This window comes from Mustela putorius, unplaced genomic scaffold (assembly GCF_011764305.1).
Source record: "Mustela putorius furo isolate JIRA1106 unplaced genomic scaffold, ASM1176430v1.1 tig00003845_pilon_pilon_pilon, whole genome shotgun sequence".
NCBI classification, from domain to species: Eukaryota; Metazoa; Chordata; class Mammalia; order Carnivora; family Mustelidae; genus Mustela; species Mustela putorius.
In genome coordinates this window covers 93,341,280-93,353,869 of record NW_025421998.1, presented here as the reverse complement: position 1 = coordinate 93,353,869, position 12,590 = coordinate 93,341,280, and the positions used below count along the sequence as shown (strand labels likewise).

Sequence of the window (12,590 nt, the reverse complement as noted above, 5' to 3'; positions counted from 1 at the left end):
AAAAGGCAAAAAGTTCTATGTACTTGATGTGAATATGCGAATACTGCTATAATAAAGATTGACTGCATGGAGAAGTCTTTATCAAGATTCTTTTTCTATTACTATCACACTGGTTCTGACAGTTCTTCCAGGCAATACAGAGACTGAGAAATGTGCCTTTTGTTTCATGTCAGTTATGGCTGGGTGGGTAGAAGTTACTTGTATGAAAACTTATTTGTAGCAATTGTTCCAGGTAAACACCTGCTACCTGGTACCAGCTGTACTCCCGTGGTGGGGACAGCCTCTGTCCAGTGTTGGACACTGGGACCTGACTGCTCCCCTGCAGTGGCTCTGTTGAAGTGTGTGCAGTAACTGAGTCATTAAAGTTCAGAGTCTAGTCTGGAGGGGCCCCTGGGTGGCTCCGTTAGCCTCTGCCTTCAGCTCAGGTCCTGTAGGATCAAGGCCTGCTTCCTGCTCCCTGCTCAGCAGGAAGCACCCCTCTGCCTCTCCCACCTCCCCAACCTGTGTTACCCTCTCTCACTGTCTCTGTCAAATAAGTAAAATCTTAAAAAAAAAGAGAGAGAGAGAGTCTAACTGGAGAAGTTCCCCTGAAAATGGTCTTTCAATTTTTTTTTTTTTTGGACACAAATTTCCAATACATTTTCTGTGGGAACACAGAATGTACACAGATATAGATAGATAGATAGATAGATTTGAAACTGCATTGTGTTTTACACTTTTTTTTTTTTTAAACAATGCTGGTTACCCCAGTGAGTTGATTTTGTGCATGTGCTTTCATGACCTCGAGTTTGAAAGCACCTAGAATAACTTCAAGCTATGTCAGGTAACTGGTCTGTTACCAGAAGAGAAGTAAACCATTTCATCTTATTTTAGATTTTATTTATTTGATAGAGCACAAGTAGGTAAAGCAGGAAGCAGAGGGAGAGAGAGAAGCAGGCTCCCAGCTGAGCAAGGAAACCGATTCAGAGCTCGATCCCAGGACCTTGGGATCATGACCTGAGCCAAAGGCACCCGCTTAACCATTTGAGCCACCCAGGCACCCCAAGAAGTAAACCATTTTCAAGCTTCACCAGGAAACCTTATGTCCAAGAACTATAGGAAGAAACAGAAAAGTCTTCAGGATGGCACATGATTTGAGGCACCTGGTTTCTGGCCTTCATGCCCCTCCAACTAATCATCAAGTTCTGTGGAGGCAAGAATTTTCTCTGAACTATAGATTTCTCATGTAAAAAATATAATTCTGTAATACATTATACAAGCTTTTTTTTAAAGAAACTCTTTTTTAAATAAAGTTCATACATGATTGGGGCCTTATTTTTTAAGAATTTATTAACTCCACAAGGTTTTCCTTAAAATTTAGTCCAGAAGATGAATGCTTTTGGTTACCGTGATAAAATTTTATTATAAAGCACTCTATCTTACTAGTTTTGAAATTTTACCAGGGGCCGTGACCATTGGACCTGATGTGTGGGTTATATAGTTCTCCAAGGCTCATAAAATGTTAGTGCAGAAGGAATCTTTAAGGATATTCTGGTCCAAGTCCCTTCACCGTCAGTTACTGACTAGGATTCCCCAGGGATGACTCCCCTAGGTTCACGTAGCCAAGACTCAGGACCTGTTTCCAACAGCAGTAGTATGCGCTGTGGGTGTCGCGGCCAGCACGACGAATCGACCAGGGCAACCCTGGGGGCTAAGAGGATGAGGAAAAAAGTTACGAGACAAAGATATGATGGCAGGAGGGACACTGAAGGTGATGTCCGACAGTGCCAAATTCACTCCACATCTTACAAGCACTTATAAGGCAGACCAGAATAGAAAGAGCATTACATCAGTACGTAGTCAGATGACCAAGTTTACATGAACTACAAGCAAACCGCGTGATGCCAGGTAGTTTCGCTAAAGCCATTAGCAAGACAATCAACCAGGGAGTGGATCTTGGGAGGGACAGAACAACAAGGGCTAAGAACTCAGGACCCTGGCCACTTTGTTCCCTACTGCAGGGAGAGTGTGTGGGAAGTCACGTAGGCGAGCGCACGACACAGCACAGACCCTTTCTCAGTGCACTCAACTTTTCCATCCTTAACCTTGTCAAGGTGTCCGGACTTTGAAGGAGACACAAGTCAGGGCCTGGTTTGGTCCTTGACTCCAACGGTGCCGTGGCCTCCAACATATGGGTTTATTATATATAAACTATGTATTTTATTTATATATATACACTTAAATAAAGATACGGTTGTTATAGTTGTAATGGCTATAACAAAATTTGGAAAGAAATGGGTGTTGTGCCAGGTCTCCTCCACTGGCCTCTGCTGTCTTGGCCATTTGGGCAAAGCCCCTCCTGGGCAGGGGATAGAAGGCAGAGGCCTGGCTGCTGAGGCAAGTCGGCGGTAGCTCAGGCCGCCCCGGTTTCCTCCACTCCTTGCTGTGGCCACACTGACGCTTCCGATGTGGTGGTGGCAGCAGGCAATCAGGTTGGCCTCTTGCATGGACTAGTCCTCGGGCAGGCAGAACGGAGCTGATCCCGCTACCTTCCTGTAGCGCGCACACAACCAGGGGTTCCCCACACGGTGCCTCCCCTGTTATTTGCACTCGAGGTTCCATAGGAAACTAATGGTTAGAAATCTGTGTTAAAATTTGACACTTGATTTGATGCCATCAGTCATTTCTTCGCCACCTGCCTTTCCATTTGTGAGGGCCACACCCTGACTCCCTGGGAGCACAAGAGCCCCTCGGTGCCGGCCCTGCCACTGCTGGAGTATCTGTTCGCAGGCTTCTCGGGGCTTTGGACACAAGTCAGCCTGGGATTCAGGGGTCACCATAAACTTGGCTTAGACCGGTGGTCTAGAAAGAGCAGCTGCTTCCATTTAGAATTATTTCCTTCATAGCAGATGTGGTTCTAAGGGCTTTGTGTGCCAACACATTTAATCGAATCCCTTTTACAAATCAGGAAGTTAAAAGCTCTGGGCCGGTTCTGCAGACGGAAGGCTGCGTCCCAGCGGCAGGTAGCAGAATCAGCCTCGAGCAACCACTCTGTACACAGGCCGGAATAAGAGAAAGCGGTGTCACAGGTACGTGCGGTTTCACACAACTTCTGGATTCCACACTCACACGGGCGTGTACTCTAGGTCACGGTGTGAAATGATCTGTGAGCAGGTTATGATCAAAATTACATATGCTGGACTGACTCTCCGATAATCTGACTCCGCCTACAGCCAGCCAGCCAGGATCTGAGCCTCAGCACCCCCCGTATGACCCTGGGCAAGTCACCTGGCTATGGTTCAGTGTCCTTATCTGTAAAACGGAAAGAATGTGCTCTTATATATAAGAACGCATGCGGGACGCCTGGGTGGCTCAGTCAGTCGGTTGGGCATGTCCTTTGGCTCAGGTCATGATCCTGGGGTCATGGGATCGAGTCCCACATCAGGCTCTCTGCTCAGCAGGGAGCCTGCTTCCCTTCCTCTCTCTCTGCCTGCTTGTGCTCTCTGTCAAATGGATAAATAAAACATCTAAAAAAAAAAAAGAAGAATTAACACATGCAAAGTTTTTACCACAGTGCCTGGACCACAGTAAGCCTAGAGTTTCCTCTGTTCAACTGTATGTAACCGCCAATCAAATGTACCGATCTCTTTGGGACCCTCTTCCACTTCATTTTCCTGTCAGCTGCACAGCTGACCCTTGAACACGGTTTGAACTGTGCTAGTCCACTTATACGTGACTGTTCTCAATAAATACAGTCCTATAAATGTATTTCCTGTTTCTCAGGATTTTAATTTTTTTTCTCTAGCTTTAAGAATACAGTATATACAGTATATAGGGGGTGCCTGAGTGGCTCAGTGGGTTAAAGCCTCTGCCTTTGGCTCAGGTCATGATCTCAGGGTCCTGGGATTGAGCCCCACATCGGGCTCTTCTCAGCAGGGAGCCTGCTTTCCCCTCTCTCTCTGCCTACTTGTGATCTTTCTCTGTGGGTCAAATAAATAAATGAATAAAATCTTAAAAAAAAAAAAAAAGAAAGAAAGAAAGAAAAGAAAAGATAAAAGGGGAATATCCTATTTCACCCATACCTCCCATTCCTCCAGCCCAAAGAAATCCTAGTTAGACATGCGCCTTATGTCCACTAAAGGCCACTTGGCACAACGCCCAGCCCACGAGAGATACATTAATGCAGAAGAGGACTGCCCAGACCTCTAGTGTGTGTCAATCACAGCAAAACGATGCCGGCCATAAAGACACAGCAAGTTTCCACACTGTCAACATACACATCACTAAAACACGCACTAGGAGGAGGGCATTCTGGCACTGCCGTCAGGCATAGGGTCAGACGTAATGTCGCCACTCATCCGTGTGTGACCCACAGGCAGAGTGACTTCACAGCCTTCGGCCTCAACTGCCTCACTGTAAGTGGAGCGAGTATCTGTCTACACTGGGGAGGGCCCAAGAGGACCCTGAAAGGGCCTGGAACCAGTCAGGACAGCAGCTGGAAGCACAGGAAATAATCCAGAAAGGGCGGCGGTCATTATGAGAAACACTCAGAACTCTGTTCCTTACTGTTGACCAAAACACTTTAATTTTACAACTTTCATGTACAATATGATATCCATAAACGGTTGGAATTCTCACCTGGCTCCTGTAGGGAAACAAAAGTAGAAAGCTTTAAGTACTTTAATTTTCAGTAATTCAGTTTCATCATTTTGGTTCATTCAATTTTTCAAGCACTCGCTGAACATGGACTGTCTGAGGGGTCTTCCTGAGAAGCAAAGTCACCTCGCTTTCTCGAAGGGTTTACACTCTCATCTTTTTTTTTTTTTTTTAAGATTTTATTTATTTATTTGACAGACAGAGATCACAAGTAGGCAGAGAGGCAGGCAGAGAGAGAGGGGGAAGCAGCAGAGAGCCTGATGCGGCACTTGATCCCAGGTCCCCTGAGATCATGACCTGAGCTGAAGGCAAAGGCTTTCACCCACTGAGCCACCGAGATGCCCCTACAGTCTCATCTTTAAAATAAGAAATGGGGGGCACCTGGGTGGCTCAGAGGGTTAAAACCTCTGCCTTCAGCTCAGGTCATGATCTCAGGGTCCTGGGATCGGGCCCCGCATCGGGCTCTCTGCTCAGCAGGGAGCCTGCTTTCCCCTCTCTCTCTGCCTGCCTCTCTGCCTACTTGTGATCTCTCTGTCAAATAAATAAATAAAATCTTTGAAAATAAAATAAAATAAGAAATGGCTGTGTGGGAGAATATTGGGAGGTCCACAGGAAGAGGAGAGGTTAGTGCTGGCAGACATGTTCCCCGGGGAAGCAGGGTCCCGGAAGGACTGGGACCTCTGACTGACCCAGAGTAAATCCAGAGACACAAAACAAGTGGTAACACAGCTTAACTGTCTGCTCTTTGGTGACATTTTTTCCTATTTCCCTGCTCCCTACATACCCCAAAACTACTGTAATTTTCATGTCAGTAAGTTACTTCTAATTAAAATTATAATAACAATACCAATAATATGATGTAATAGGAACACTTTTTTATTTAATGTTTCCTAGCCTTTAACATAATTCCCAAAAATAAATAAATAAAACAATTTCCAAGTCATTTTGAGAGATGACAATTACTTATGAGCGATGATTAATTTAAAAACACATCATGTGAGAGTGTCTTAACTCCTGAGGGGTTTGTGGAAAATGGGACTCCTTTTTCAAGTACCTACTCCTAGTACCTCCCTTTGGAAGGAACAAAAACTCTGATTCCTAATTTGGAAAAATGAAAGGGCCATAACCTTTTACTGTTTAGGGTTAATTTCCACACAATTCCATACCATAACATACCCATATGCTGGAACTTTTTTTTTAAACAGGTTTTTGTTGTTTTTTTTTAAGATTTTATTTATTTATCTGATAGAAACACAGCAAGAGAGGGAACATAAGCAGGAGGAGTGGGAGAGGGAGAAGCAGGCTTCCCGCTGAACAGGGAGCCCAGTGTGGGCCTTAATCCCAGGACCCTGGGATCATGACCTGAGCTGAAGGCAGAGGCTTCACCCACTGAGCCACCCAGGCACCCAATAAATAAAATCTTAAGAGGGAAGGAATTTTTTTAAAAAAGTCTTTGATCAGGAACCTAAATTGTAACAAAACTCAGGAAGAGAATTTTTTAATAACAAATAGAGAAAAGGAAGAGGAGACCAAAAGAAAGGGACGGGAAGAGACAGCAGATACAAAAACACTAAAAAGGCAGAAATTAGACAGCGTATAGTTAACTGTCCCTCGTGCTTTTAGAAAAATGTACTGTCCTCAAGACCATGATAAAGTCAAACACTTTTATCGACACAAGATAAACGACTTTAAAAAGGAGTTTGGGGCACACCTGTTTGCAGAGAGCTCAGTCTTCATCATCAGGGAGGATACCCAGTTCTTCATCTGTCCACTGGGAAGGATCTGGATACGCAAAGTGACCCTGGTGACAACCATTAAAAAAAAAAGTAAAGAATCTATATTCCATACAATGAAAAAAAATATATATATATATATGTATCTATATGTATGGTAAGGCTGTCACACACACAGCCCTTGACCTGCTACAGAACAAATTCGACTACTCTGAACCACGCGATGGTCCAGCTGTTCTCCGATCTGCTCACACGGGCTGCAGCCTGAACTTTAGAAGGCCGCTGTGGGGCCACCAGCCTGAGCCAGGATGTCAGTGGGTGTTTATGATGGAGGAAGGGAGACAACAGATTTCAAAGAGCTCCCACATCTCGACAACGTGTTGAAGCCCCAGTAAGGCAGAACGTCTCAGAGTGTCCTGTCACTGCTGCCGGCCTAGGCGAGACCTGGGCGGCGCCGGCGGGCGCATGCAGCTCCAGTCCTGATCTAGGACGCGTCTGGCCGCATCATCGTCTCAGGCCAAGCGGCCACATGGCCTCCTGACAGCTGACCTACGGCGAGCTAAGGGTGACTACGTGCTGCCGATTCACAGACACTGAGCAGCTCTCTACTGGGTGACAAGGGCACAGAGAAGTTGTAAGAGAAATGAGGTGTCTAAGATGTGGACGCCGAAGATTCTTTTCCTGTCCTAGCTGAGTCAGCAAGCACAGACTTCGATGGCTTAAAGGCATACCTTCCTAGAGAACAGCGTCGGGGTAAAAGTCATGAAAGCCTAGTCGAGGCTGATGACGCGTCAGAAAGTTACCACTAGCTACCTTCTCTCCTTGGGACAAGTTGGCCCACATCCCTCCCACCCCAATTTGCCTGCCCTGGGCCTCCGGACAGACTAGATGACACTCAGCAGTTAAAGAAATTTAAGTGTGAAACTTAACCCACTGCTGAAGCCCTTGTTCAGAAAGTAAAACAATTCGTTTCTAGTCTTCCTTCCAAATACGGCAACCTAACAGAAACCGTAAGAGATGGACTACCGACACACGCGTCTGTGAGTGGGGAAGGTCAGAGGTTATGTAGTTCATCAAGTAACAGGATTCCTGCACACACACAAAGACAACATGGTAAAGGGATGTTATCTAGATAGAAAAAGTCTACAAACAGGAAGGGGGGGGGAAGCTAAGCTATTACTATTTAGTAATAATCCAAGTAGTTATAAGACTCCATCAGTATATTAGAATTACTCCCCTGCACTTACCAGCACAGCATCTGAGTCATGCCAAAAACGCCAGAGAATCCAGAACCACATGGTCCCACTGAATATCTCGGCCTGGATCACCTGGGACTTGGTGAGCTGGGGAAACTGTCTATACCGTGGCTCGATATGCACACCACCACCGGCACTACGAGACAGAACAAAACGTCATGCAACTTCCAAGTCTGAAGTCATCCAAAACTTTTGAGTTCCATCTAGAAACCAAATCTAGCGTTTCTCATCTCCTCCACAAAGTAGAGGATGACAGAGCTCCATAATCCCTGGAAGCTCGTCTTTCATAAGCCTGCTTTTAAACTCGTTTGGCAGCAAAAACTGGCCTGCATGGATGAGATACGATTATTTCCCCTTAGTGAATATTCATGGATTTTACAGCAGAAATAGGAACATGTTAATAATGGGGTACTGGCCCCAAAGTTTCAATTAAGGGATGTGAAGCTGCAGTAGTCAGTCACTTAGCTTATCCAGAAAAACAAATCAGGAAATTAATCTTGTTTTGTTTAGCCATATCTATTTCAAAGGCAAATTATGTCCTCTGCTCTATTACAGTCTTAATTTATTTATTTAATTTTAAAGATTTTATTTATTTATTTGCCAGAAAGATAGAGCACAGGCAGGCAGAGGCAGGAAGAGGGAGAAGCAGGCTCCCTGCAGAGCACGGAGCCCGATGTGGGAGTCGATCCCAGGATGCTGGGATCATAACCTGAGCCAAAGGCAGCTGCTTAAGCAACTGAGCCACCCAGGCATCCCCGTCTTTATTAATATAAAGAATATTATATGGAAAAGAGGACTCATCAAATCTTTTTTGGTAAGTTTGTTGTTTGTTTTTTCTTTAGCAATCTTTACACCCAATGTGGGGCTCGAACTCATAACCCCGACAGAGATCAAAATTCGCATGCTCCACCGACTGAGGCAGCCAGGCACACCAGCAAATCCTTTTTAATAAGCTAATAGTTCTGAACAAAACAAAGAACCTTAAAAAGTTAAGTATGAACAACTTTTTCTGGTTTTGGTTTTTTTTTTTTTCTTCATTTAGATTCTGTTGACAAATTGTGGGACACAATGCATGAGGTATGCAGTCATTTTATTCAGTTAGATTATAATTATTATTTATCGAATCTAACGTAATATAATTCATACTTAATGGCATTACTGTCAAGTTCTCTTTAGCAGCTATACATATTCTACTATACAAAAATACACAATTTAAAGAGAATTCCCACAGAAATGTATTCACAAATTTCATTTCAGGGGGCACCTGGGTGGCTCAGTTAAGCATCTGCCTTCATCTCAGGTTCCTGGGATGGAGCCCCACATGGGGATAGAACCCCAGATCGGGCTCCCTGCTCAGTGGGAAGCCTGCTTCTCCCTCTCCCACTCCCCCTGCTTGTGTTCCCTCTCGCTGTGTCTCTGTCAATAAATAAATAAAATCTTTTTTAAAAAAAATTCATTTCAGGTAAGAACAGCTTGTAAAATGGGCTCTTTTGTGCAGCAAAAACTACTAAAACTGCACTGTCATTTCTCCCAAATGTACTGTAGATCTGTGAACACAAACACATCTATGGTCCCTGATACATATTATGTCCTACCCTTTTTATTAGCCCGTCCTGCTCTTAAAGGTTATGAACAGTTATCATTTACTGAGTGTTTACCATGTGCCGGACACTAGATGAAGCATTTTATATGCATTATCATTTATTTCCATAACCCTAGGAGACAGATCCTATGGTTCTTAATGTTTACAAATGAAAACACTGGGGTATTATTTGGAGGCAAAGCCTAAGCTCTTATATATTGCCTATAAATAAACAATACTAATTATTTTTTCATTTTATGAACCAAAGACACAGTTCTTAATTAGAATTGCCATCAGCATGGTACCACACTGAAATGATAGTTTCATTTTTATGTTAAATATTTATTCAATATATTACCACTTTTATTTGGACGGCTCTACATAAAATATTGATAATTAGCTATGGATGGTGTAAGAGATGGTTTTTACTTTTTCATATGTATGTGGAGGGGGGTTGTATGTGGTTTTTTTAAAGTTTTCATTTAAATTCCAGTTAGTTACAATATAGTGTAGTATTCATTTCAAGTGCACAACAGAATGACTCAACACTTCCACACAGCACCTGGTGCTCGTCACAGCAAATGTCCCCCTTAATCCCCATCACCTGTGTCACCCACCCCCCCACCACCTCCCCTCTGGTAACCATCAGCGTGTTCTCCAAAGTTAAGAGTCTGTTTCTTCATTTGCCTCTTTCCCCCCCACCCTTTGCTGATTTGTTTTCTTAAATTCCACTTATGAGTGAAATCGTGTTTTTTTCTGACTTATTTTGTTTAGCATAACACTGTCCAGCTCCATCCATGTGGCTGCCACCGGCAAGACTTTTTTTGAATGGCTGAGTAATATGTTACCTTTTTTTTAAAATAGTGACCACATATATTTATTTGAGGGGCACAGGGGTGGCTCAGTCATTAGGCGTCTGCCTTTGGCTCGGGTCGTGATTCCGGGGTCCTGGGATCGAGCCCCACATCTGGCTCCCCAGTCAGCGGGAAGCCTGCTTCTCCCTCTTCCACTCCCCATTTGTGTTCCCTCTCCGGCTCTGTCAAATAAATAAATAAAATCTTTTTTTTTTTTTTTTTAAGATTTTATTTATTTATTTATTTATTTGACAGAGAGAGCGAGCACAGGCAGACACAGTGGCAGGCAAAGGCAGAGGGAGAAGCAGGGTCCCTGCTGAGCAAGGAGCCCAATGTGGGACTCGATCCCAGGAGACTGGGATCATGACCTGAGCCAAAGGCAGCTGCTTAACCAACTGAGCCACCCAGGCGTCCTGAATAAATAAAATCTTAAAAAAAAAAATCTCCACAGGCCTGTCACTAACCTGCCCCGATCCCTCCCCGTGACCTCACGCTCCCTCTACTCAGCCCATTCCACTCTCACTGGCTTGCCTGTCCATCATCAGCAGTCAGAGCCTCAACACTTGCAGTGTCTATCTTTGTTTGGCTGACGGACCACTGAGGTCCTAGTTCAAATCACTATCAGGCCTGCACTGCCACATCATCCTAAGTACAAGACCCCATCCACCCCCATCCCAGGCACTCTCTACATTAATCCCCTGCTTTATTTCTTAACAGTACCTTCACGTGTTCTCTTCTACTTGTGTCCTCCCCAGGATGGGAGCTCCCTCACCGCTCTTGTATTCTGCTCCATCCCTACAACCTGGAAAGGCCCCCGGCATCCAGAAGATGCTCCATACTTATGCACTTTATTATCACACAATTGTGTGTGATAAAAATAAGGTGTGTTACAGAAGTAACAACACCTCAGTGAAGAGAGGCACTCCCCAGTTTTTCCACGCAAGGTCAAGGGCTATGGCATCACTGTCTTTGTTTAGGTCACGCAGACCTTTTCCTTCTTTCCACCTCAAACTTGTCGGAGCTCCACAGCTTTGAGAGACATGTGACTTTAAGCAAGTCACTCCTTTAATCTTCTGGAGTCTCCATTTCCTAGTAACAACAGCTAATACTGGTAAGGTCCTTACTAGACAGCAGCAGCTGTCTTTTTTTTTTTTTTTAAAGATTATTTATTTATTTATTTATTTGAGAGAGAGAGAGGGAGAGAGGAATCACAAGTAGGCAGAGAGGCAGGCAGAGAGAGAGGGAAGCAGGCGCCCCACTGAGCAGAGAGCCGGAGGCGGGGCTCGATCCCAGGACCATGAGATCATGACCTGAGCCAAAGGCAGAGGCCCAACCCACTGAGCCACCCAGGCGCCCCATCAGCAGCAGCCGTCTTAAAATACCTTACAGAACTGTCATTCACTCAGCTCCCTGGAAATTGACATTATAATCCCCATCGTGGGGGTGAGAAAAGGGAGGCAATTAGAGATTATCAAGAAACTTCTCCAAGGCGAAAGAGCTAGAGTGTGGCAGAGGTGAAATTTGAATTGAGGCAGTTTAGGGCCAGAATCCTGCTTTTAACCGCGACCCTGCACTGCCTCTTCGAAAAAAAATGTAGATGATGATCTAAGGGGCCTGGAACATCACCTGTAAAAATTCAGCGTTCTACTGTCCATCGTGCTCTTACTGAATCTCTCTGCACTACCTATTTGTTTTTGGCGGATGAGCCCTCCCTTGGCATCCCGGCACGATGCTCTCCAGTCGGGGGAGGCTACGCACTTGTGAGGCAGGGGGTTATGGGAACTCTCCATACCTTCCGCTCGATTTTGCGGTGAGCGCTTTAACAAATAATACAGAGGTCTCCCGCGGCACCTCCGTGCCACTCCTTGCCTCCCACCTGCCGCTTGGAAACAGGTACGAGTTCCTTCCTCCGCCGGAACGCCCTCTCATCCCCATCTCCCGCTCTCGCTTCCCAATGAGCTCCAGCTTTCCTCTACGATCAACTGGATTTCCCGACGACAGGCTCCCCTGCGGCCGGAGTGGCCCGAGACACAGTTTAAAACCCGCCAAGCGAGCCCACCACCCAGCCCCAAACCCCACTCCTGCCTCGAGGTCGCGGAGCCGGACTCCAAGTCCCAGCATGCTTCGGGGCGGAGGTCGGGGCAGGTACCCGGCCCGCCCCAGGCGCCCGCTGTCAAGGTGAAGGCGTCCCGGAGACCTGCGTTTTCCGTGAGAAGCAGAGGAGGACCCTCCCCCAGCCAACACTCACTGACGAACTCCACTGCCTCCAGCCGCCCGCGAGCCGGGGCCTCGGAACAACCGGCCTCCAGCGCGAACGAAAGGCGCCAGGCGCGTCAGAGCCGACATGCCAGCCCGCATCCCGAGAGCCCTGCTCAGGCCGCACCGCCTCTACGTCACTTCCCCCGGCGCCCCGGCCAGTGACGTCACGGCGTCGACCTGCTCATCCTCCCCCCGCCCCCGGCGAAGGTGGTGTACGCCGGGAGGGAAGCGGTAATCGGGTCGCGGGGCTTCGGGCTCGGCTCTAGGAACC

General features: G+C 46.0%; 1 protein-coding gene across 2 annotated transcripts; it reads right to left on the bottom strand.

Annotated features, from left to right (window-relative positions):
- Positions 1-4,541: 4,541 nt before the first annotated feature.
- NDUFB2 (NADH:ubiquinone oxidoreductase subunit B2) lies at positions 4,542-12,459 on the bottom strand. 2 transcript variants are annotated; one of them, XM_004741641.2, is made up of 4 exons: positions 12,309-12,459; positions 7,616-7,760; positions 6,347-6,436; positions 4,542-4,624 (listed from the first exon to the last, which is right to left on the bottom strand). In XM_004741641.2, the coding sequence occupies exons 1-3, from the start codon at positions 12,416-12,418 to the stop codon at positions 6,362-6,364; spliced, it is 330 nt and encodes a 109-aa protein (XP_004741698.1). In that variant the 5' UTR covers positions 12,419-12,459; the 3' UTR covers positions 4,542-4,624; positions 6,347-6,361. The 2 variants fall into 2 exon arrangements, with proteins under 2 accessions (XP_004741698.1, XP_012905199.1); XM_013049745.2 differs by lacking the exon at positions 12,309-12,459 and adding an exon at positions 11,853-12,181.
- Positions 12,460-12,590: the final 131 nt, after the last annotated feature.

What these genes read in the sequence shown, in the direction of transcription:
- NDUFB2 (XM_013049745.2), bottom strand. Translation starts at nt 12,181, where the DNA reads ATGCTGGGACTTGGAGTCCGGCTCCGCGACCTCGAGGCAGGAGTGGGG. An exon ending in ACCGCAAAATCGAGCGGAAG is followed by an intron (nt 7,761 to 11,852) that starts GTATGGAGAGTT and finishes TCTGTCTCGTAG; the next exon opens with TGCCGGTGGTGGTGTGCATA. An exon ending in ATGACTCAGATGCTGTGCTG is followed by an intron (nt 6,437 to 7,615) that starts GTAAGTGCAGGG and finishes GGTTGTCACCAG; the next exon opens with GGTCACTTTGCGTATCCAGA.